Below are 25,898 nucleotides of genomic sequence, written 5' to 3'. Positions count from 1 at the left end.
TTAAATATATTTGTATATAATTTTTTTCAACATTTATTTTTAATATGGGTTATACAGTTTCCTTATGAACTTAAGGCTGAAGTGGTGGTTTTGCTAAATTACAGTTAACATTAACTATCGACTGTAATTAGCAGTGAAACTTTTGTTGTAGTTTTTGGACTTATATCCCTTTACTTTGAACGAGTAATTTCACAGAGCTCTCATTATAATCAACTCTTAGTGGAGCCTACATAGGAGTTCCAGTTTTCAAGACATCTTAGCCAACTTATTCCATTCCTATTGGGTATTCTGCACACACAGAAATGGCTTATATCCTTATCCGGACTCATTTCATCCTGACGGTGGAGGAAATATGTTCCCCCAACACATTCGTAACTTCAGCCCTGAAGATTGAAGCATTATATTCCTCTGAAACTTTTATGTCTATCTACAAGCCCACAATGCAAAAATAGTAACGTCAGCTTCTTCACTGGTGTAAGGATCTCAAATCTCACTTCCCTAATTTGTTTAAAAGCAGTAGTCCAAGAACGAATTACATGCATCTAGTCTTATGACACATATACATCTTCTGTATAATAGATATTTGCCACATTTAGACAAGAATTTGTCATTTATGTCTGTTGATGAAGGTCCATAAGGGTGTCCATGGATTTGTAAGAAGCACAGGAGGTAATGGACTGAGTAATGTGACTATCTCGGTGCAAGGAATCAATCACAATATTACTACTGCAGCCGATGGCGACTTCTGGAGACTTCTGGTCCCAGGAAAATATATTGTCACAGCCTCAGCACATGGGTAAATATTCTTCCTGTAAAAATATTTTCTGAATTTATTAAACATTTATTTATTGTTCTTGTTAGTTGTTGTTATTGTTTTTGTTGTATGATGCTTCCTTGTATGGTCTGTGATGACCTTCCTCGCCTGTAGCCACATAGATAAGGCTGCTCCATTTGTTAGGCTGGAGCGCATAGTGTGGGTTCTGGGTTCCATTACTCCCATTGATGATGTGATCATGAGATTGATGGTAGGCAGAGGAGCCTACAACTCAGATTCTAATATTGTATTATAATTTCATTAATATTTAATTAAATATAAGCAGGAACCTTTGTTACTGTTCAAACATTTACTATAATTTTTATTAATCTTTGTCTTTTTATTATTTTTTGTATTTCCTCTCCCTTTTATATCTGTTTTTACTGATAAAATTCAGAGTGAGTGTGAAATATATGGTGTCATTATTTAACATAGTATTTAGTAGTATTTGGGTTGAATGTTATCTTACCAGGTTTCCCATGTATAATGTAATCACACACGGTTTCAGTTAGTGTTGTTACATTTCTGTATCGCGTTGTACAGATATGAAAGTGAAACATTGGAAGCAGTCGTACCAGCTGATGGGACAGGCAGTGTCAGTCTTAACTTCACACTTCTGAGAGATAATCCAGAACTATGGTCATCTCGCAGTGATTATGGCTTGAAAGAGAACTTAGCCTCAGGGAAATACCTCAGTAATAATGAGCTGAGACAAGCTATGGCAAGCCTTGAAACATTAAATCCATTAGTTGCTGAGCTGCATGATAACAATAATATGGTTCCACTACCAATAACTTCACTCAAACTCACAGATGAGGTATGTATCTGTCATTTTAAGTATTCCAATTAGGTTTCTGAATGTGTTGTGTTTGATGTACAGTGTGTCCACAAAGTCCCTTCTGGGTTTTGAAAAATTGTGGCGCGCAAACAAATTGAGCTAGCCACATGCAGTTAGGGGCAGATTACAGTGAAACTCTGGAAGGTTATTACTGACCTCAGTAGACCTCGATGTGGGCTCCCTTGGTAGCACAGAGAACATCCAGATGATATTCGAGCTCTTGCCATGTTCTGTGGAGCATGTCCGCTGGAATAGCCGAGATCGCATTCCTTATACGGGTCTTCAGGTCATCAAATCTGTTAACTAGTGTTCGGAACACATTGCGCTTGACATAACCTCACAGGAAAAAATCCAGTGGTGTTATGTCTGGTGAACGTGGAGGCCAAGGCATTGGACCGTCTCTGCCGATCCATCTTCCTGGAAATGTCCTGTCTAGGTATGCGCGTACCTGTAAACCCCAATGAGGTGGAGCACCATCTTGTTGCAGAATGATGTGTGACTGTAAGTGCTCAATTTGTGGTACTGCGTACAGTTCCAGCATGTCCAGGTAGGTGTTCGTGTTGATCGTCTGCTCTTGAAAAAAGAAGGGTCCAATAACATGGTCATGCATTACACCACACCACACGTTCACTTTCTGACTATCGTGTATGTGCTCCCTAACAACATGTGGGTTTTCAGTGCCCCATATGCGCACATTATGCCTGTGAACTTTACCCGAGACATAAAATGCTGCCTCGTCTGTGAACATGATTTTTTCAAAACCCTGAAGGGACTTTGTGGACACACTGTACTACTTTGTGTCTCAACACAGATGGATGAAGTTATTAATTTTGTTAAACTGCTGTGACACAGCTCTAATGTGTGATATACCTGAAAATTAAATTAACTTTTGCAGTCTTTCACTGAAGACTGTTTTGTTACACAAATCTGTATGGAAAAATTTATTGCAAAATTCTGTTTTGAATGGGAGAACTAAAAATCACTGCTGCATTAACATAATAAAATACAGTTTTGAAACATAGTTGCACTTTCACAAAATGTATGCAGTTCAAAGGGTTGTGTGAAATTAATAAATGTCATATCCTGTATTGGTAGAATCAGTAGGGTGGTGGTGAGAGGAGATTTGCACATTATAAGAGAGCTGTAGTAGCGACAAATAGCAATCATAAACATTACTTTCATTTCTCTATCTGTCATAGAAAAGTAATTATGTGTTTGCCTGAGCACTCACTGTAAACATGCATAGAAATTCTGTAAGAGACTTTTTTACATGTTAATTATTACGTATATGGTAATGGTGAAAAACAGTGAGGTTATGTGTGACAAACTTAACATAGTCAGAATCTGAAGTAGAGTAAATTATGCACAGAAATAGATTACTAAATTTATTAAGTATTGGTTTTGTGGTTCTTGCTGACCTCATCATATGGACTGAAGAATTTTAAGAAAAGTAGACATCATAAATTCTTGCTATTTAATTGAGTTTAATAATATGAGTAAGGCAGGAAGCATGACTCATTCTTGTAAATCTTGTTACATCAGTCTGTTGTGAATCATGGTAATTACTAGAAATAAATTTATTAAGTTCTTAACTATTTCTGTAACTTCTTTATATTTGTTAGCAAAGGTGACAATACTGGTACTAATATATAACTGTAAAAACATAATTAAATCAACTTCTTATTTATAAATCCAGGCTGGTGCTCCTGAGGAAAATAAATTCCATATTGTTTTGATTGGAGGACTATATGCTTCTCAACCAGTAGGCAGAGAACTTCTTATACGATTGGCTCGTCACCTGGTTGCTGGCTATGGGAGACGAAACCCCAGTATTTTGAGCATCTTGTCCAAAGCGGTTATTCATGTAATGCCAGACATTGATCCTTCCTTTAATACAACTGATAATCCTGTCTGCAATCCTCCAAACAATCCTGCAGAAACAGGGTACCAGTTCCTTGTGCCACAGAATGGAACAAGTGAAGCAGCAGATGCATTGAAGAGCATGATGGAAAAAGAAGAATTTGATTTAGCACTTAACATTGAAGGTGGTGGAATTTATGTAAGGTGAGACATTTTGATATTACAGTTTTTTAATAATTATGTAATTTATCATATACTGTGTTTAGATGATTTATTTTGGTAGGAAACTATTAAGTACATACAAATTAGAAAGGAATACTGTTGAAGTTTGTTTGTTAGTTTATGCTATCTTTTCTAGTCTTCCAACAACCGAGATTGATTCTCTGACAACGGCTGTTTTTAGAATGCTGGCTGAGCGTTACATCCGAGACCACCCTAAAATGTCTCTGGTAAGTTAAGTTTATGTAGCAATTATTTCTGTTTTTTGCTTTTCTTAGTTTCTTTCTGTAATTTAATTATATTATGTAGTTTCTTGTTTGTTTCTGGGTCCATTCGAACAAGTCTCCAAATTTCCATACATTAGAGAATTCACCATCTCTCATATTTTATTTGACTTTAGTTCTTGTATATACTAAAAATCCTTTCATGCAGCAGTGCTATTATCTGTTATTTTATCCATAGTATGATAGCTACACAATCTTTATAGTGTATATGTGATCCATGTCTGCCACTGTTTACTTGTTTTGCAACTGTTTAATTATTTAAGGGATCAAATTGCAGTACCACATCAATAATAGAACATGGCAGTATGTATATTGGCATGATAATAATACATTTCATTATTTCGTACAGTTTAAGGACACTTTCAGTGTCAGAAGTTTTTAATAGATTTATTCTTTTGCTAATTAGGAATATATATTCATAAGATTGTCTTATTGAAGTACAATTTTATTGTAAGATAAATCAAGGCACAGGATGGGCCAATCATTCTTAATAATTGTAAATACTATTGTGCCCTTAAGTTTATTGTGAGCTTTGTAAGTTTCTTTCATTATTTATATGAACATCATTTCTACAGTATAATGCAAAATTTTGTACAAAGTGGTGTGTGGTGTAAACACAAAAAAATCAAACTACATGCTGCTGTACAGTGTGTCCGTAAAATAATGGTGGGGTAACAAACAGTCATAGTTTTGGAACAAACCACGATAGAGACATGAAATAAACTTCAAAATAAAGAGAAACTCTCCAAGAATCTTACCTGTTCAGTAGATTTCGATATGCGCTCCTTTAGTTGCCCTGCAGACATCAAGACGACATTCAAGCTTTTGCCATACACGACCGAGAACATCCAGTGTGATAGATGAAACATCTTCAGCGTTCCGTTCTTTCAAATGGTCCAAATTTATTATTTGGACAGAGAACACTTGTTGCTTCACATAACCCCACAAATAAAAATCCATAGGGATAAGATCTGGAAAGCGTGGAGGCCAGGCTATCCACCCTCCTCGTCCGACCCATCGCTGAGGAAATGTTTGGTTTAGGTAATCCCGCACGAATGTGGAAAAATGTGGAGGAGCCCCATCTAACTGGAGAATGAAATTCTCCGGTATTTGGGGCACTGCATACCCTTCTAACATATCCAGGAAGTTCTTTCCTGTCACAGTTTGTTCAGCAAAAAAGAAGGGGCCAATAACTCTGTCTCGTCCAATTGTGCACCACACATTAACTTTTGGGCTATCACGTTGATGTTCCATAATGACATATGGAGGTTCATTACCCCATATTCTAACATTATGCCGATGGACTCATCCCGAAACATGAAACGTAGCCTCCTCACTGAACATAAACTTGTCTAAAAATTCCCCATCATGATCTATCTGTAGCAAATTCGAATGGTTTAATTTTGCCCTGTGGATAAATTTTATGTAACACCTGAATTCTCGGTTGTGTATGGGAAAAGCTTGAATATCGTCTTGATGTCTGCAGGGCAACTAAAGGAGCGCATATTGAAATCTACTGAACAGGTAAGATTCTAGGAGAGTTTCTCTTTATTTTGACATTTATTTCATGTCTCTATCGTGCTTTGTTCCAAAACTATGACTGTTTGTTACCCCACCATTATTTTATGGGCAGACTGTATTTAAAGTGTGCATGCACACTTATGTATATTGCAGTTTTTATGATATTTTTAAATATCAGTGAAACATGCTTAAAAATAACAGAAGTTTTAACTTGCACCACATATTTTACTTTTGTCATATATACATAAGACTATACTAATCCATTTTGTGATTACAGAACTATTGTCACAAACCATATCAATTTACCTATAACCGTTCACCCATGGTGTAATTTGTTTGATCTTTTGCATGATTTTAGGAAGACTCATGTTTGTTTCTTACATACTGAAAGTAAACGATAAAACCGTTTCTTCACTTTGTTATTTATGGTATCTATTTATAGTATCTTTAAAATGGTATGATTTTAATTTTTTCTCTCAAACAGTTCCAGCAGAGTAATTCATGCAAACAACAATTAACCACACCAGGAAGTGAAGATAGCATAGAAATTGTGGACAATAAAGTAATGACTTTAGCATATCAGCAGTATGGTGTTCCAATGGTGAGTTGTTGGTAAATTGATTTATTTTTCCATTGTAGGTGGACGTCTTTCTTCTGTTTTATTTGTTGTCTTAGAGGAACTTAGTAGGAAGGTTAAATGCAGTTAGTAGGATTACATTTAGAGAATCTTGTGTGTTTAAACATACCTGTTTTATTTATCAGTTTTTTAATCAAATAAAATTGTTAAATTAACTAAAGGTTTTTGAAGAATGTGTGTTATTAAACTCATGAAATAATGCAGGAGGAAGTTGTCTTGTGTACAGTCAGGTTTATATAATCATCAGATGATGGAATGATAACATTTACATGACTGTATGTGTACAATATTACTGACACTCAAGCATCATGTACTCCCATCTTCACTAGTGGTATAAGTTGCTATTATTGAAAAGGCTGGATAACAGAAATTTTGGAAATATTTTATGCCTCTTCATCAGCAGTATCATGAATTTCCTATTGTCATGGTTATACTAGTTAGGCAGGCAATCAACACAAGCTCTGCACTTTAATATTCACCATATCGTAAAATGTTTCAGGTGAAAGGTATAGATGATAATGAGATCTTCTTTCATGTCATGTACCACTTATTAAAAATCATTAAATTTAACTTGATCTTCATGTAAAGTTGAACCAGTATGAACCTAAATTACATTTGCCCAAAATATTTTATTGTAGACCACCAAATATTAAAATTTATATAGGATAGCATTCATTAGTTTCAGAGATGAAACATAGATAGGTACAACCTTTTCAAAATGTATATATTCTTAGGTTGTTCAACAGAAAATCCCAAGTCAGGGAAACTAACCTTTTTTTTTTTCTTTTTTTTTCAGGTGACAGCTCATGTCAGTTGTTGTAAATATGCACCTGCAAGTGACTTGGCATCTCTTTGGAGAGAAAACCTTAATTCGTTTATTGAATTTTTGGCAGCTGTCCAACAAGGTAATACATTATTTTTATATTCTCTCATTATTAAAAAAGTTTTACAAGACACGTGGCTCAGGTTATGTCCCCTGGTCACAATTTTTTAACATTTTGGAACTTTTTCCCTCCATCTTCAGGCTAGAAATATAGAATATTTGAATACTTACATTGGACACAGAATGATAGTGAAGCTGTTTATATGCAGAAGGATTTCTCATGTTATAAAAGTTTAAAAAGTCACTTACCTATGTTACTTAATGTTCAAATATAACAAAAATGAACTAAAATAATATACTTTTTGGCTCCATATTTGGAAAAATTTAGTAAGACAAATGATTATTAATACAGCATATAAGCAAATAACTAACCATCTTACATCTGTACTGTATAAGGAATAATACCATACTTAATTTTCATATTGAATATTCATAGCATGTAAGCAAGGCTCGCATTGATTGCCCATGATATTTTGCAGGTATTCGAGGCTATGTGGAAGATATAAACAGAGAACCTCTTCGAGATGCTGTTGTATGGATAAAGGGCTTAGAGAAACCTTTGCGACTGACAAAGAATGCTGCCTTCTTCAAAGCCATGCTTCCGCCTGGTGATTATAAACTTGAGGTCAGATATATCTGTATTTATCTCCTTAAAATAACAGTGTATAAAGCATGATATATGCAGAAAAACTACACAAGAAACAAAGGTTGGACACCAAATATTTTTTCATCTACTGAAACTTGGAATAAGCTCAGATCTAGGTGTGGATGAGAGAATAATATTAAAATGGATCTAAAGGAAATAGGGTTGGAGGTGTGAATTGGATTCATCTGACTGAAGATAGGGTGGGCTTTGTGGACTCCGTAATGAACCTTAAGGTTTCATGAAAGGTGGGGAATTTCTTGACTGACTGAGTATTAGCTTCTGAAGGATAATTCTGCTGTGTGGATTTAGTTAGCTGTCTGTGGGGATTAATGGAATTCTACTGGATGGGTTCAACACTTAAGAAGTGGATTCTTTCACCATTGTCAGTTTGGCAGAAGGTAAAAACAAAACGACAACTAGAAGAATTGTAAAAAATGTAATTTTGTCGCAGGTATCATGCCCAGAGCACTTTCCTAAGACTGTATCTGTAAGAGTACTGAAAAATCAGTTGAATGATGTGAAAGTGATACTGGATCGAACAGAAGGACAGGGAGATGGATATCACACCTACATTCAGATTCAGAAACACCTGAAGCACCTCAACTCAAATTATCCTGGTATCTCAAGACTGTACAGGTAAAATATTTTCTCTGTTATTGAGTTTAAGTGGCAGGCAAAGATTTATTTGTATAAAGAATAATGTTTCCTGCATTTTACAAACACTGATGAAGATAACATATCTAATTACTGATGCCAATGTCAACATCACTGTCTTACTAGCACATTGAGCTCTTGGCATTTAAATATCTCTCTTACCCTGTGCAAGAGGCAATGAAAAATTTATATCACTAATATTTTTGTAGATATAAAAGTAAAATGTACACATTTATGTGAAAAATTTAAACCAACATCTGACAAAAAAATTATGGTACTCAGATTATGAAATAAAAATAAAATAACACTTAATATATACTCATGATAATGATTGTGTTATACTCTTTGGGTTAATGAAGGGTAGGTAGAATGGGGAAATTAAAGGGAAGGTAAAGCTAGACGAGAAACGTGGGAAATTAGCGAAAATAGGGAAGGATGGGAAGCCCCCAACAGGGTTGGCGAACAAAGCAAGCCAATAGCTCCTAAATAAAATATATAATAAAATATTACAGGATACTAGATTTTTCAGTCAGCATTAGCAGTTAATTGTTATCTTTTCTACTTAGGCATAACTTGACATTTGTAGTACAAGATGGTATTCCTTCCTCATGTTGTCTCTTCATAACATGTATGTGTACTTTTCATTGTTCTTATTAACCATTCAGTATGGAATGTTATTACAAGTGAGACATTATTTGCAGTCATTTGCAGAACTGGGCAGATTTTAGTCTCGCGTGACTAAACATTAGCTCCTTTTTTGTAATACTACTACTACTGCTATTTATATATATATATATTTTGCCTACATCATTGTGGGTTTCACACTTATGATGAAGGCAGTAAGCTCCTCTCTTATGTCTGTCAGTATCCACCAGATTATATGGTACAGCATCTGAGAACACTGTTGTCTTCATACTTGCCACTGTGAGAACCTCAAACCTTACCATCCTATTGTCTATTAAGTATTAAACCAACTTTTTATATTATATGTTAGTCTTGAAAATACATATATTTTATTTACTAGCTCAGTTGTTTCTGTGTTCTAGCATTGGTTCAAGTGTTAACAGCAAGGACATACAAGTGCTGGAGCTTGGGTTACAAACACGAGATAGTACCATTAGAGGTTATCCAGCAATTGTCTATGTTGGTAATCTTCATGGTAATGAACCAGTCACCACAGAAATTTTGTTGAATCTTGTGCACCATCTTTTATCCAGTTATAAGAATGATAATAGGATCACCAAGCTTCTGGAGGTATGTTAATACTACTATGGATATGATATGTCTGGGACTGTATCAGTCAGATAGAATATATAGAGTAAAGTGGGCCAAGCGTAAAGCTGACTATTCATCTCCATATAATGCTGAATTTTAGAATGTGTGTAACTTTGTATCATTGCCTCAGTTTATACATCATCACTTCACATTGGTTTGACACAGAGCAACTGTGAATTTGTTACATTTGTAATTTTTTTTAATGAGTGCTTAGCATTCTGTTAAAAATGTATTTTCTAATTCTCTGTATTTTAAAAATTGTTGGCTTGAATCCTGAATTGTTTTTTCTTATGTTTGCCTAATTGGTAGATGTGCTCATGCATGTATATTGACATATTTAAAATTATTTTTCAATGTTTGAATAGAAAGCACTGTCTGAAGGAAATTTAAGTTTCCAGACCTGCCTTCTGACTTCTTCACACATTTTAATATCTCTCCCATGTCTGGAAGTTACTTTCCAAACTTCCTGTCACATTGTTATGAATTTCTTCAAGGGACTCAAAATGAGATTTTCAATTTTTGGAATATAAGATGGAATAGCTTTACTCAAACTTTTGTATGAGAAGGTGTGAAATGATTGAAGATCCACTTAGCCAACCAAAAATTTGATCTTGCTCTATGTATGTGCTGTTATACAATTTTGAAAACTAGGTGTTTTTTGTTTATTTTGGAGCAAGAAATTTATCATGGTAATTTCTTTGAAATCAAAATAGTAGTTTTCTTTTGATTTTGACCCATGTATATGGCTCATGCTTTCATACTGTTTGTGTAATACATACATTTCTTTCACAAAAGATGACATTTTGAGGAAAGGATATATTTATGTAATATGAAAGTATATTTACTAGAATATTTGTTCTGTATATTTTTTGTTCTAGACCTTGTCGGTACATATTGTACTTGATGCAAATCCTGATCATTTAGCTTCCACAGAGAAACAGAAGTTTCCAGAAGACTGCAATTCCAGCTCCATTAGTGGTGTCAATGGAAATGGAGTGAATCTTGACACTGATTTTCCTTCAGAAGGTATGTCAGTTTCTTTAACGAAATGAAGGTTAAAGGGATATGAAAGTTATTGCATCATAAAACTTAAAACTTATTTATTTCTAAATCCAGTTTAAACCATTTGATTAAATGAATTAATTTCCATGATGCCACTGATGATGACCTCTTGAGGTTGAAACGCGTATGGCAATAGTGTCTTTTTATAGTGTTAATAGTTGTTTGTTTACTTATTTTATATTTTATTGCATCAGTTCATACTATTCAATTAACTGACTGATATCCTCGTTAAATAATTTTCTGAGCAGTCTCTTATTAAACTGCATAAAGACTTTCTTGTTATGAAACCCAAGACCCATCATCATTATGACAAAACTGAATATTAAAATTGAATCAAGTGCACTGCATATTTGTGCTGTTTTGTTTTATTTGAAAATGGTCTTAGTTCATCACTGTTGTGAGTCATTGGTGTTATAGCTAATAAAAAACAGCTACCTCAACCTGAAACACAAGCTCTGATGGATCTTCTGCAGAAGACAGTACCAGTCCTCACTGTGGCTCTTCGTGCTGGATCACTTCATGTAGACATTCCATATGCTGGTGGCAGAGGTTCCAAAGAAGGCAACAGATACGCTACATCAGATGAAGAGGTCACACACTGCACTATTATTTTCAGTAGAGAAATTTTAAAGATTAAACTTTTTGCTGTTCCTAATCTTGAATGACTGAATATCACAATGTAGATTTGCCCTCCTGCCTCAAATTCAGAGGGGCAACCAGTTTGGATCTTACTTCAGATACCAGCTGTCTTGAGTGACGAATTCTTGGTTTTCCTTTGTGTAAATGCTGGGATAGTACCTTGACATAGGCCATTGCCAATTCCTTCCTTATTTTTCCCAATTCATGATCATCTTGTTATTTAACCTGTATAATCTGTGAAGTTGGCAAATGTCATTGTGTAAAACAGTCAGCATGAGATCATTGCTTGACACTGAATATGTATGGAAAACGATACTTTTTTGTAAGATTTGAGGTTTTCACAGCAGTGAGTATGAAGATTTCTGTCTTCTGGGTTCTTGCGCTGTGTAGTCTGGTCGATGTTAACCAACGTTTCAGAGGTCATACTGCCTCCGTCATCAGGTGCCCTGACTATAGAGTGTCAGACTTTTTGGTTTGTGGAATTTTTACAATCAGTTATATTTTTCTGCTAACTCTAATGTTTCCACTAAATATTTATGCAGTCTGACTTAATTATTAAATGTCAGAAACTTTAATAAATTTCCATATTAAAACTTTTGCATTACATTACCTCATCTTTACTTCTCAAAGTGCATGTTTAGCAAATCTCATAATGCTGTTTGTTCTGCAGATATATCGTAATCTTGGCAAGTATTATGTCTCACATCATCCAACAATGGGGGATGGCCATCCTAATTGTACAAGCGACTCACGAGATGTCTTTGAAAATGGTGTCATAAATGCAGGAAGCTGGAGGGATCGAAATGGAAGCATGATTGTAAGTTGAAGCCGGTCATGTTACATGTTTGCTCATCTGTGATGAGTAAGTTTTTACTGGAACTGCTTGTTTATTGTTTCAGTCACTGGTGGTACAAAAACTTCTATTACTATTTTTTTTATGTTTGCAACCCTACAGAGCAGTTATTATTTTATTTAAAATTTAATTTCTCTGTAAAACTGCTAAGACTCTAAATTTGTGTAAGTAGAAACTGTTCCTACAAAGTGGCATATCTGGATAAATACATCTGTTTGTATTTCGTAGATGAGGTTCTTGTGTAAATCCAGAGTAACTATGTTTATTCTAATACTGATTGGGGCAACACCTCTAACTGATGATGCTGATATTACTTCAACTTGTACAGGATTGTTTTATTTGTATAGAGATATACTTCTGTGACTTCTGTCTCTGTTCATTCAAGTTTTATTTTAATGACACTTTTACTGCTATTATATAGCATTGTTCACCAGTCTTATTTAACTGATATAAACAATAATTTTGTCAGTTGTTATAGCTGTATCCCATAAAGAGAGAAATCCATATTTTCAAGTATCTGAGCTGGAGTTATATGATACTATTGTTACTGTTATCATAAACATTATTATCTTCTTAATTGTTATACTTGTAAAATTCTCTGGTTCCTACTGCTTAACTTGTATCATGCAGGATTACAGCTACGTGAACACCAGCACATTCCAGTTGGATGTGTTTGTGGATTGCTGTGGGTCTCCAGAGAAGTCACGTCTGCCAACACTCTGGAATGAACATAAGGAAAGTTTGTTAGCAATGATGGATGCAGTAACCAAGGGGATTACAGGTACTTTACATACACTGTTTAGGGAGATTTTGTGACCCTGTCAAAATAAGGTCTCCATTGGATCTGTTTAGACCTTAATATCTGTCATATAGGATGTGAAAAATGAGACGGAAAACACATTATGATGACAAAATATACATTTTTCATAATTTTCAGGTGTTTAGTGGGTTTTTTGTTAAAGATATAAATTATAGTGCTTGAGAATGAAGTTCATTTTCTGGGTAGTAACGCTATATGGCCATGTAGGTAAATACCAACAGTTCAGAGAAACGACGGTCAGAATCGTATTCCTTGTAATTGTGATCATAGCATCAGTCAGTTATCCATGATAAGAAGATGTAGAAAGAAGAACATGCCTGCATAATGTGTACAATTACCATCTTTGGTCTTGTCCATGGATGTTTTCACAAACGTGACATCTTATGATAAAGACTTCGCTGCTTTTTCCTCTTCTTCCATAAGTGTTCTTCTTCTATATATATACCTTTCATCATTTGGTCTCTCTACCCAGTCCTTGGTTTTGCCAGTGGTTATTTATTTAACTTCATTTTTCATCAGTGTTGGCCTATGTGGACTTGTAAATAGATATCAGTGTGTCAGAGGAACATCCTGCCTCTGTCTTCATTGCAGCCCTAAAGATGCACATTGATATTTCCCCCGCCATGAGAACATCAATTGTCTTAATATTTTATTCGGGGGAGAATTGTATTGTTGTGTACTTAATTTTATCAACTTCTCTTATAGTATTTTTATTTTCAGATCTTGCCTAATGAACAGTTTATGGCATGATAGGAACTAGTAGGAAGTTTGAGATTTGATTGAAAAATCAGTATTTTGATGAGTAGCTGAAATAGGTTTGTAGTGACAGTTTGTTTATTTGTTTGGTTAGTTTCAGTGTTGTGTTAACTGTGTAGGTTACAGAAACATGAGGTTTTCTCTCCACTGGATGTCACTTTTCAATATGCCATATACCTACCTATTATATCATACTGCTTCTTTCCTATATATGATATGACCTTTATTTTACATTTGGGCAAAAATTTAAAAACGTTAATGTCACAGGTTACGCGATTGATGGTGAGAATCGGCCAATATCAGTAGCAGATGTGCATGTGGAGGGCAGTACTCATGTAGTGAATGTTACTGCAAGTGGAGCATACTGGAGGCTGCTACCACCAGGTGATCACACTGTCACTGTATCTGCTCGTGGGTACCTTCCAACCACCAAGCTTGTGCACGTCACTGACAAGGATTCAGCTCCTATCATGTTTAGACTTTATAGAGATGAGACAGTCATGGGATTGCCAAGGATGGTGTTTATTATGCTAGCCGGTGAGTAAGGAATAAAGAAATAACTGCCATGTTTGCTAAAACGACCATTTTTGTACTACTTATTACTGCCCTTCAGTTATATTTGCATATGTCCACAGACATTATTGTAAGATTTGCAGTAGAAACGTGGTGCCTTTATTTATTAATCACAAATTGAATAAAAGTTATTAAATAATAATTTCTCACTTCATAATGTGTGCCTGCTATCCAATGTAACTGAAAAATTAGTTCCATAACAAAAGACAGATGGCAACTTAATACAGAAAAGAGTTATGTTGCAGCACTTGACTTAGGAGTTGGTACTGTTTGTTTTAAATGTCATGGACAATAAAAATTAATATTAATGAGGACCTGTGATAACTGTAAGTTGAATTACAAGGTTGGGGTACAGTTTCTGATAAGATCATTAGTTGTTCTTTAATACCATTGTCAAAATGACTCGAAAGGCCTGCTTGATCTCCTGTTTAATGTGTAGGCTTAATCATTGACCTTTCTCTAGGATTAACGTTTGCAGCAACAGGAAACTAAAACTCACCTCCATCTATTGCTGAGGTTAAGATTGCATTGAATTTAATTGATGCCTTTTGTTTGTCTTTATGATTAATGTGTGTACCACTGCAGTGTTTGTATTATTATGTTGCAGTTTGTAACTAAATCATTGTTTGTCTTTTCTGTAGTGTGTAGGACATTTGTCTTCAGACTGTTCATTGTAGCCATGTTTATATTCTACAGGCACTGTATGCATGGCATTAGTCGTACTTGGGATATGCTTCTATACGGTGTGTCAAAAGCGAGCAAAGAGAGACAGGAGAGATTATTACTTCTCTCCTCTTCCACAGAAATTGCTCCTTGAAGGTGACTACAAAGATGTAGCAGACTCCTTCAATACACCACTTACAGGTAAATATTTATATCTGTAAAATGTTAGTGTTTCAAATAACATCTGACAAATGAGTTTTTGAAGTTAGTGTCTTATTATACTCTTGCTGATTCTCCCTGACTCACTCCCTAACCCAAAGAATCCTCATGTGGGATTAATGTCAGTGGTCTTCGGATGTTTTTCTGCCTTGTTGCTGAAACAATCTTATATGGAACATGTGATGAGGTACTGTCTTTGCCAGTGGGTAGTCATATTAGCTGAACTAATGAAATGGTAATATTGGCAAACAGCATTTCATCCTCTGCTGATGTTCAGTTTTCTACAGTACCAGGTGAATGGCATGTGCCTTAGATGTTGGGGAGCACATTGAATAGAAGTCAAAAGGGATTAAAAGTAACCCTTTGTCTTTTCTGTCTCTTTAATTTTTAAAATTACTTGTACAGAAGTTGACTTTAATCTCTGAAAACTATAAGATTGTAAAGCTGTCAACCACCGGGGCCAGGATTTCAAAATGTGCCTGTGGCATGAATTTTTATTTGTATGCTTTCTTCAGTATTTAATTCTGCTGACAGAGAAGAAAGAGAGGAGCTACACCTCCACTCACCCCAAGCGCCTGTATGGCACGTTGCGGGACAAACTTTACTTTACTCAATAAGGTGTTACGAATGTAGAAAATGAATTTTCATTGCCTATAAGTATATGGATGAGATCTCTAAATAAGTTGATTTATCTCAGTACTGACTAAACAATAATGAGCTTGTATTTTTACATGTAATTAATAATTGCTATGATGGTAGGTTCTAGCACAGTAGCACAACCATACTATGATGATGATGAAGATTCAGGCTCAGAGGAAGATATAGTCTTAATTCATCCTAGTCACCAAAAATGGGAACCTTCCTCAACATAGGACTCTGTCAATCTAACGACAAGACCAGACAGCTGAATTCCTACAACTTACCATGTATGTGCACAGCTCACAATAGTCTTCCAGTGAATATACTCCAAAGCTTAATATGTTTAACATTATGTAAAATACTAGAAACAATCACTATTTTGATAAGGTTTTTTTTCATAGCAAATAAGATTTAGAACTGTTTTTACCCTATAGTACCAAGATGAATTAGATCAACAGTTTCAGAAAAACTGCTCAAGTTTCTCGGTTAAATCTCCTTTAACTGACATTCACTGTTTTGGATAGCTGCAGAAAACTAACCTCAGGTAGCAGAGGTGACAAACAGAGCCACAGGGACAGGAAAATGAGTGTTTCATACCTAACGTACACATACCAGAGTAATAATTTTATCTTAATGTTTGCAAATTAAGAAAAGAATTATATTGTTTATATTTTGCTTGTAGACTGGTACTGAAAGAGTATAACATTTTATACACTGTGTTGTATTAATAACGATGTTTTTATGGTATCATCACTTAATACTGAGTACAGATTCAGTTAAAAGAATATTTGGAGCAGATAGGATTAAAAAATAAGAAGTATACTCTGATTGGTGCTGTTTTATTACTTTCATCAGAATAACACATAATGACTAGCTAATTTATAGTTTTAACTGTACACTAATAGTATTAAGAAAATTCAGGGACATTGTATTGTATAATTTGGAATACTTTCCTTTGTGATAATTTGCTAAGATTCTGAGAGAAATGGGTAGAGTGAATTCAGGACATGAATGAAGATGGAACCTCTAGTCAAGTAAGTGAAATATACTGAAACAGAGGTTACTGTATGTATCTCTTTAACTTCAACTTACAAACGGTGAATCACTGTTATGAGATATTGCAGTAAACTGAATGTTTCTATACTGTTAATATAGTTGATAACTGGCATTCATGTTAACTATCAAATACAGTTGTATTGTGATATCAAAATCTGGAATTTTTTATGGGCATTTTAAGTTGTCTTCTTATATAATAGTCATATTTGATTTGTTCTAGGAACTTGTAAAATGTGAATTTGTTGTTTATTCAAATACTGTACTAACCTTTTTTCCCTGAAATCTTTGTCTCGAAAATTGAAGTACATTTCTGGCACCTTTAGCTGCCCCAAAAATTGGTGTATTTTTAATCAGAATATTATTTGGCAGTTATCCAGTCTGTAGTATAAATCTAGAAAGACAAACTAAGCCAGATGACAACGTTTGTGAGTCCTAATGTAATGGAGGAAGAGCTATCAACATCATTATGTTTTGAACAAGCAACCAATCATTTCATGAGAGAGTCCAAATGATCATAACACAAGAAAAAAAATGATAATAAGCACCCTGAACGAAAACCAGAGACAATAACATTTTTATTTGTCTTTCTTTTGTTGGTTGTTGTTCAAGTTGCACAAATACCATAAATGAGTAGTTTAATGTACTGTTATAAAATAGAATTGATATAGCTGTAATGAGAAATTAATAACAGTGTATCAGAACAACAAAGCTGTACATACAAAGTCATGAGATGTATTTTATAAATGTCCTTCAGGCAAAGTTTGTTAATGTCACATTTACAACCACTACAAAAAATTATTTCCCATTGGATTTTAACAGACTTCCACACCAGTTTTGATAGAAAACATAATACTGATAGAAAATAATGGTGAAGGTACTTATAATTTGTCCTTATATGCAAGAAAATGTTAGTTGTGGAGGGTAATAACAATTAAATTATATATAGGGACCAAAAATGTCTTTTAAAAGGGGAAAGCTGTAGTAAAAAATAAAGTGACCAAAGTCGTGTTTTCCATTTTGAGAGTGATGACATGTTACTGGTATTTTTTAATAAATTGTAAATATATATTTGCTACTGTGTGTGTTCTCTGTGTGTAGATAAAGAGTTTTGGAAAAATGTGATCTTTCATGCAGATAAAATTAAAAATTATATAAATCTGTGATGTGTTTTTAACTTTCTTTAAAGACAGTGTAGAGCTGAGATTTGAGGTTCTCATGGCAGTGAAAATGTTGATAGTCATCTTCTGGAATGTCATATGATCATGCAGGTGATCCCATGGCATCACAACCCAGAAGGCCACAATGAATACATAATGTAGCTTTGAATTTAAATTGTGAATCTGGATTGTGACTAATTATGTAGCAGTTTAATTAGGGCTAAATTCACTGTGGTTCTTTTTACCAAGTTGACCTTAAACAGGGCATAGTCAGTACTGCTGGGATGCAGAGAAGCAAATGTATGAGAATCCAAAAACACATTAGGAGGAACATCGGTATGGCTGTAAGTATGAGCAGTATCATAATATTATTAAAGTATGAGCAACATATTTGAACATGATGTTTATACCAAATCTCATGTTAATTCATTTTTTCAGGGTAAATCTCTTGGATATGTGGGATTAATAGAAAAGCCTTTCATTCTCAGTCTCCCTGTGGAAAAGTACCCAACTCTTTCCCTAGTGCCAGTGTCAAGGAAGTGTGAAGCTTTATGTACAGCCCCCAACTTTACCTTCACTATATGATGCTTAATAACAAAGGTAACTTATTGTGAGTACAATTTATTCATTGGTCCTTTATATTTTTACATTTAATCATCTTTCACTGTATCCAAATAAATTTTGTGTGTGATTCATGTGTAATGAGTCTGATTTCATTCCATGGAAATAAAACATATTCATTGACACTTCAAACACTCTGTGTAATTACTTCTCTTCTTGGTTATGTTATGACATTGTATCAACTTCTGAGGTTATGTAACATCAAACAGAATTGGATAATATGATTATGAATGATGTATCAGGAGAAACATAAGAGGAAGTGTTCATGGCTTACTTTACACTGTTATCACAGCATTCACCTGTGGGAACTGAAGAAACAGAAGGAAATAAGATAAGATAGCCATTTCTCAAATGCAAGGCAGATGCTTGATTGTTAAATCAGTCATCCACAGGGAGACAGCTGCTTTCACTTCGTAACGCCTTAGCCACTGAATGCAAGTATAGAACAATGAAAGCACAGCAAGTTTGCAACCATAAAAACATTCATTTTGTTTCCTGCTCAGCACACTTCATCTCAGAAAACCAGATCTGAGCCTCCAGCTCAATTCTTGTTGCAGTAGTTCCCTTTCCCTGCGGGCCCCATGCAGCACCGACCTGTTTTCAGCAGCTCTCCGAGCCAGGTAAGGAAGCACTTGGTTCAGTGTGCCCATGGGCACTGATTTGTAAACAAGGTAGCCTGCATGTGCTGTAACACATCCCCTCAATATAAATAAAATATTGATAAAGAACTAAGATTTCCTATAAGTACAGTCTTTCATGGATTTGAAATCTGTATCACATAGAAATGCATACCATAAGTTATATACAGAGTTTGTTTGTAAAATACATACTTTCACTGCATTAAATTGGTTATCAGGCAGATGGTACTTGTCTTTGAATTTTCAACAATGAAAATGTTAAAGCCAATCATGCACAATGGTTTAATGTATATTAACACCAAAAGACTTTTTTCACAATCATTGTCATTTATTAGACAGATGCATTTCTGTCTTACTGGACCATCATCAGTGTCTCCTGAAAATGTCACTAAATATGCTTTGTTTATAATATGTTAGAAGATGAAAGAAATGATATTATGTACTTTCAATAAATTTTAAATGTTTTTAATATCTCATCTTACCTAATGGCATAGAAATTTGTTCAGCCATGCCATAAATCTGAGCAAACACGACATGTCCAGCTCTAGGATTGACTCCAAGTTCAAGTAGACGTGAAGTAGCATGACGAACAGTTTCCTCATTATGGGTTGCCAGCACGATCAGACAATGATATGGTCCAACCTGCTGTGCATGTAGCAAAGCTCGTTCTAGGACTCTATAAAAATCAAGCATTGAAGATATCAATATTAGGTCTTTTATTGTTTCAGAGTCTTTAGACTGAAGTTAACCATCATTATACGCATAAAAATTCATGTTCAATTCAGTTTCAGTTTATTCTTAAATATAAGGATCATAGTTGACCAAATTGAAATTGTTAATTTGGAACACTGTAAAGCCAAATCTGAAGAAAACATACTTATAAAATGTATTTTTAAGTATACCTCTAATGGACATATATTAATTGGTGCATTTTTGAGAATTTTTCTATTCCAAAATGTGTGTTAACTATTAAATGCACACTGTTAGAAAAGTTATATTGAAAGTTCTCAGAAACACTAGTTTAAATAATATAGTTGTTTTCTTTTCCTATAATCCTTTGATGGATAAAATAAATATTTATTTTGGCAAATGATTTTTAATAAATTTCATGAATAAAATATCACTAGTTTTGTTTTTATTATTTTTGTTATTAAATTCCAGTAACCTAAAAAAGGAAAAATGTTAGCTCACATATCTGTATCTATTAATCCCAACACCTTAATTGCTAAAGATTGTAAAGGGAAAATCTTGAATAAAATATGATTATCAAAGTCAGGAATTAAAAACTACCAAATTATTGTCATTTCACCTGTGATAATTCTCTCCAGTCTTGACATGGGATGCACAAATGTTTGTAGAATCCAGCTCTCTTTCCCTCTCAAGATACGCTCCTCTTACCAGTTTTGCAGCAAAACATGCCCCCAGACTTTCAGTGACATCTTGTTCAAGAGTGAATGTCTCCAAAGCCCTCTTGTAAAGAAAACATAATTTTGCCTTAAAGATATGGTCATCTGCTCATGTAAAATAACTTAATCTAGTATATCTGATAATGAAACCTAGAAGTATAAACTTTAGTGTAAAATATTTTCAGGTGTCTATCCTTAAGTTCAGAAATAAAATATGCCCCACCAATTTTTCACAATTTTATAAAAAATAATACTTCTTCTAAATCATTCATTTGTAATTATATATTTCCATAGTAAATCAGTAATTGGAATTGCAGCCACTAATGGGCCCACCGTCTCCCAGTTGATACAAGAATGAATATGCAGCAGTCGTAGAATGGTACTGACTGGGGAAAACCAAAGGACTCTAACTATATGAACACAGCCTTCAGTTCAGAGTAAATATGAGTACAGTACAATGGTAAAACTCAAGTCACAAAGAAAATAGTTGGTACCTTGAAGTAACACTGATATGTATTAGCTATGACAGGTTTGTTGTGGTTGAAGACTGCCATCATTGCTAGAGCAATGAGGCTGCAGCCTGGGTTTACGTAGCTATACTCGGCATCCACCAACAGACGAAGGTTCTTTGTTGAAACAACCTCACCTTGAAAAATCAAAGTACTGCATCATGTATTCTAACTTTCTGATGTTCCTGAACAACAACTATGCAGATGTAAGGCAAAAAATTACTACATCTACTGCAAAATGTCATCTGTTCTGTAGCATGCATTAAATATTTGCTTCACTACACTTGACAGTTAATTTTTCATTGTGTAAAATTAATCAAGAAGTTCATAACACATTTATATTGTGCAAAATAAAGCGTAAGTATTATGTTAATACATGTTTTACCAAGTTGTTTGAATCTTCCTAAGGCTATGGACAGATTTTCACTATCTCTTTGTTTCATGCCAGAAATATCAGACAGTTGTCCTCTGTTGATCATGGCAGATGCAATGTGCTCTACTATCATTCTCCTTGAATTGACTGTCTTGTTTGCATACACTTGAGACAAGTTGCGCTGAAATAAATTACAAGAAAATAGTTTATGCTAGTTTTTAAACATGAGAATCCCAACCATCTAGTGTATTACTTTATTTTAATTACAAACCATTATTGTTTAAATTTAATGTAATTATAATTGTACTTATTGTTAGATTTCTAATAGAAAGGACAGTGTAAATATTTCATTACAGGTAGCAGACGTAATATTTCATTTATGACTGCTACGTTTGTTCAATAATATCAACAGCACAATAAGGCCTTTTTTTCTTTTCTTTTCCCTCCCCACCTGTGTGAATGCTTATTTTGTTATTGCCTCTTCAAACTATAAGCTTATTGCATGTTTTTGTGTGACTTCTTTGTTTCAAAAATCATTCATCTGCTTTTCATAGAAATTGATTCCTGAACAATGTTGCTGCATATTTGATCACACTTAAATATTTTGCTACACCTAATACCAAAAGAAAGTGCTATAATTACAACACCTTTCTGATTCTAGGAACATAATTTGTGTTTTCCCATCCATTTACGTAAAATATCACAAATGACTGTCAAGAACATGAGTGTTCCAAAAAGCAGTTTACCAGTGTATCAGCTGAGACCAGAGCCGTGATCTTCGTTTGTAAGCAAGGATGATCTCCGCCATGACGATGTGTCAGCTCTGCCAATCTGAACATCTCTTCAAGGTTCCTGTCATATTTGTCCTGCCTATAACAGACAGAGGATATTAATATAGTCTGAGGAAAGTAAGATGTTAAAATAAAGTTGTATAGTAATATTTGGTAAATGTAATATAAATGAAGAGAGTGCACATTTTACGTCACATGTCCTTTAATGCATACTCCAGTTCAAAAGGTGCACCTCATTGTCATGAAAGTCTTAAAAGTGAGTTGTGATATTATAACCATTACATATAGCATGAAAAAAAACACCACTTCCAAATTCAAGACTAAGTTATGGCATTATAACCATTGCATATGATATGGAGGAAATAGTATAAGTTGTACTTTCCAGTTCTGGTTTGATTAGTATAATGTGTGGACAGTCACAAATATCAATTGCAACTTATCATTACAAGAAGTAGTTTTCTGTCAGTAAACACGTTTTCATCATTGTTTCCCAACCTAGTTTATATCTTTACAAGAACAGTTCCTTGGCTATTTAATGGAAGATGTCTTTAGTTCTGAAATGTCAGACTTGGCCATCTCTAATAGAAAATGAATTGGTGTGCTACCACAGACTGTCACTTAGCGTAGCTTCATTTTTGTCTATAAATCTAGTTAATTAGAAGTTGCATCCTTTTCTAATATCTATGACCATATAAAATTTGAAAGTCTTATGGCAACAGTATTGTTCCCATCACAGCCCCTGACATTATACTTTGAAAGGTATAAAGTTAAAATGTATCAAGATAGGATGGCATGCAATGGCATGATGTTCATACCAAGTATCTTAAAAGTGGTACATGGATCTAGCCTGTTTGGCATCAATAATCTTTAAACCTTGCATACCGTGCAGTGTATTGTATATAAAATCATGCATTCAAACAAAACTGTTTACACTTGAAAAGACACTTAGTGCCAAACGCATTTCGACCTTAAGAGGTCATCATCAGTGGCAAACAAATTAACTATTATTAAGTCATACAATTTCTCTTATATATATATATATAGACACTAACAGACGAGTTTTCAAGATATATAAAATCATGAATTCAAACAAAATTTTAAACTGGAAAAGATACTTAGTGCCAAACGTGTTTGACCCCAAGAGAAATTGTATGACTTAATAATAGTTAATTTGTTTGCCACTGATGATGACCTCTTAAGGTCGAAATGCATTTGGCACTAAGTGTCTTTTCAAGTGTAAACAGTTTCGTTTGAATGCATGATTTTATATACCAATACACTGCACGGTATTAATCATATCAGATGGACAGACACATGAATCTTGCTGGTAGGGTGTAAAAATGCTGCTCCTTCGGAACCCTTAAGAAAAATATATTTTTTCTTACAAACTTCAGAAAATAATAAAATAAGAAACTGATATACTTTATAACTAAGAGTTTATAATAGCAGACCTTGAGCTGCTTTCTCCTATGTCTTCCTCCAATGTAGGAGCCACCATGAGCCTGATTCCCAGCTTCTGGAGTGATTCTGCTGTTACAGCTAAATCTGCACTTTCTTGTCCTGCCACAAATTGGGAATACATTGTAGGATGTAGAAACCAGCCCAAGACTCGGTCACCAAATATCCACTGTCCTTCACGCAGTAACTGCCGACAAATCATTTGTATAGTTTATTCAGTACTCCCTCTCTTTTTCTACAATATTTAGTACATTAATTAATTGTATTAATAAAAAATTAAACTCTCTTTAATGCGTAAGTTTTGAGGTTTTCACAGCGGTGAGTATGAAGATTCCTGTCTTCTGGGTTGTTGCACTCTGTAGTCTGGTTGATATTAGCCAGTTAGCAGTGTGACCTCTGAAATGTTGGCTAATATCAACCAGACTACACAGCGCAACAACCCAGAAGACAGGAATCTTTATCTTTAATGCAATTGTAGTCCTTATAAAATGCAAGTATAGTGCTCTGATTCAGTTTTTTCAGTTGTGTGATCTTCTTTACAAACCTAGAGACACTAAAGTTTACAAGTTTTTTTTTTTCTGAAGAGGAGATTCATCTGACAAGTATTTACTTATGCAGACTTTAATATAGATTTCATGTAAACACATTTCATGAATACACTGAATGCTGTGAGAATGTTATATAATAGTCAGCAAAACAACAAAATATTAAGATATAGGAGAAGTGAAGATGATTATGAAGATTTCAAGAAATATGGAAGGATTCCATTTTGTAATATCATAACAGGCCAATTAGGCCTAACAGTGGGAGGAATGACGTGTAACAAGTTAAATCATTAAATTCACCTTAAGACTGTTATCAACCAGAAAGTCTGATCCACATGCCCTCAAAACAAGCAGAGCTCGCAGCAACTCCCATGTGTTCTTATGCTGAAAAGCTGTACGGTGATCATCAAACTGAAGTGCTTGTGAAGTTGTCTTGTTTTCTGCGCTAAAAGTTCTAGTGTTGGGATGTGAATAAGTTCTTGTTGAACCACAGCAACAAGATGTCACCACAATCTGCAGAATATGCCTTGGACCTGAAGTTGCCATAATCTGTTTCATAAAATTTTAGTTAAAATAGTCTTTAGTATAGTTTTGGTTCTAAAATGTAGTAAGGATCAGAACAGGATGCGGAATTTTATTTGGGTACCACTGATCTGATTTTAAAGATTTTAAATGTATGTCCTGACTAAATTTCAAACATATTTGCCAGTCACTATAGACTGTAGCCTGAAATATCTGTAAATGTTCTGTGTAATGAGACATGAATTTTTTCTGCTAGAACCTGTAAATTACAAAACTGTAATTACCATAAATTACTCATCTAATTTTAACAAAATCTTGATGTCTTAAATTGGGAAAATTCTTTGAACATTTTCATACCATACAATTTAAGACAACATTCAGTGAAAAATGTAAAGTGTTTGCATATTAAATGTGTGATCAAAAATTAACACAAGAGTAAGGCAAAGACCTTCACCCTGCTAAAAGAATACACATTTTATGTGCAAAAAATTTCACTTCTGTTCACTCACATTCATTGTTAAAGTTCAAAATGAAGATCTGTCATTACGTTTGACAGTCATTGTTCTAGTAAGTAGTCTCCCCTTTTTTATCATATTAACATCTCTATTTTTTGTTTTAGTCTCAAATGTTGTCTGTTATTTATATTACTTATTTTTTAGCAGCTACATATTCACCTTCCCCAATTAGTCTATAGTAAATATTACTGTAAAATATACACAAAATTTAAAGAAGATAAAATTAATAACAGATCATTTCTTCATAAAACTACACTGGACAAAATCTCCTTGACAGTAGAAACAGTTTCCTTTACTTTCAGATCAAGGCTGTGATTGCTAAAAATATCTCTAAGGCAGCTGATGTAGTACGAGTGTGGAATTTTTAGAACACTGATATTTCTGACTGTTCATCTATTTCTCTGATTCTCACAAGCCCACATCTTATGCAGTGCACATTCCTTGGTCCTTTA

The 25,898-nt window shown here is 34.3% G+C and overlaps 2 protein-coding genes across 4 annotated transcripts in view; one reads left to right on the top strand and one right to left on the bottom strand.

The window, feature by feature from the left end:
- LOC110826868 (carboxypeptidase D) overlaps nt 1-18,072 on the top strand; it is a 29,877-nt gene extending 11,805 nt beyond the window's left edge. For both annotated transcript variants that reach the window (XM_022057934.2, XM_022057933.2), the window contains exons 11-26: nt 630-796; nt 1,358-1,631; nt 3,349-3,716; nt 3,871-3,961; nt 6,021-6,137; nt 6,970-7,078; nt 7,536-7,681; nt 8,154-8,338; nt 9,403-9,610; nt 10,510-10,657; nt 11,111-11,283; nt 12,003-12,149; nt 12,816-12,966; nt 14,029-14,298; nt 15,031-15,198; nt 15,976-18,072. In XM_022057934.2, coding sequence (XP_021913626.2) covers nt 630-796; nt 1,358-1,631; nt 3,349-3,716; nt 3,871-3,961; nt 6,021-6,137; nt 6,970-7,078; nt 7,536-7,681; nt 8,154-8,338; nt 9,403-9,610; nt 10,510-10,657; nt 11,111-11,283; nt 12,003-12,149; nt 12,816-12,966; nt 14,029-14,298; nt 15,031-15,198; nt 15,976-16,088 — 2,835 coding nt within the window. In that variant the 3' untranslated portion in view covers nt 16,089-18,072. The remainder of the gene's footprint in view (nt 1-629; nt 797-1,357; nt 1,632-3,348; nt 3,717-3,870; nt 3,962-6,020; nt 6,138-6,969; nt 7,079-7,535; nt 7,682-8,153; nt 8,339-9,402; nt 9,611-10,509; nt 10,658-11,110; nt 11,284-12,002; nt 12,150-12,815; nt 12,967-14,028; nt 14,299-15,030; nt 15,199-15,975) is intronic.
- Nucleotides 16,676-25,854, bottom strand: LOC110826864 (hydroxyproline dehydrogenase). 2 transcript variants are annotated; one of them, XM_087345688.1, is made up of 9 exons: nt 25,441-25,854; nt 24,710-24,958; nt 23,858-24,051; nt 22,362-22,485; nt 21,628-21,796; nt 21,228-21,379; nt 20,637-20,797; nt 19,810-20,003; nt 16,676-19,374 (listed from the first exon to the last, which is right to left on the bottom strand). In XM_087345688.1, exons 1-9 carry the CDS (start codon nt 25,444-25,446, stop codon nt 19,199-19,201), a joined length of 1,425 nt encoding a protein of 474 aa, XP_087201814.1. In that variant the 5' UTR covers nt 25,447-25,854; the 3' UTR covers nt 16,676-19,198. The 2 variants fall into 2 exon arrangements, with proteins under 2 accessions (XP_087201814.1, XP_087201815.1); XM_087345689.1 differs by having other exon boundaries at nt 25,606-25,854.
- Between the last annotated feature and the right edge of the window lie 44 nt (nt 25,855-25,898).

Source organism: Zootermopsis nevadensis, unplaced genomic scaffold (assembly GCF_977971745.1).
Source record: "Zootermopsis nevadensis isolate Lab colony 2312 unplaced genomic scaffold, Znev_1.0 Znev_ptg000009l, whole genome shotgun sequence".
Lineage (NCBI taxonomy): Eukaryota > Metazoa > Arthropoda > Insecta > Blattodea > Termopsidae > Zootermopsis > Zootermopsis nevadensis.
Note: the sequence above shows the minus strand (reverse complement) of the source record. Positions and strands in the feature narration are given on the sequence as shown.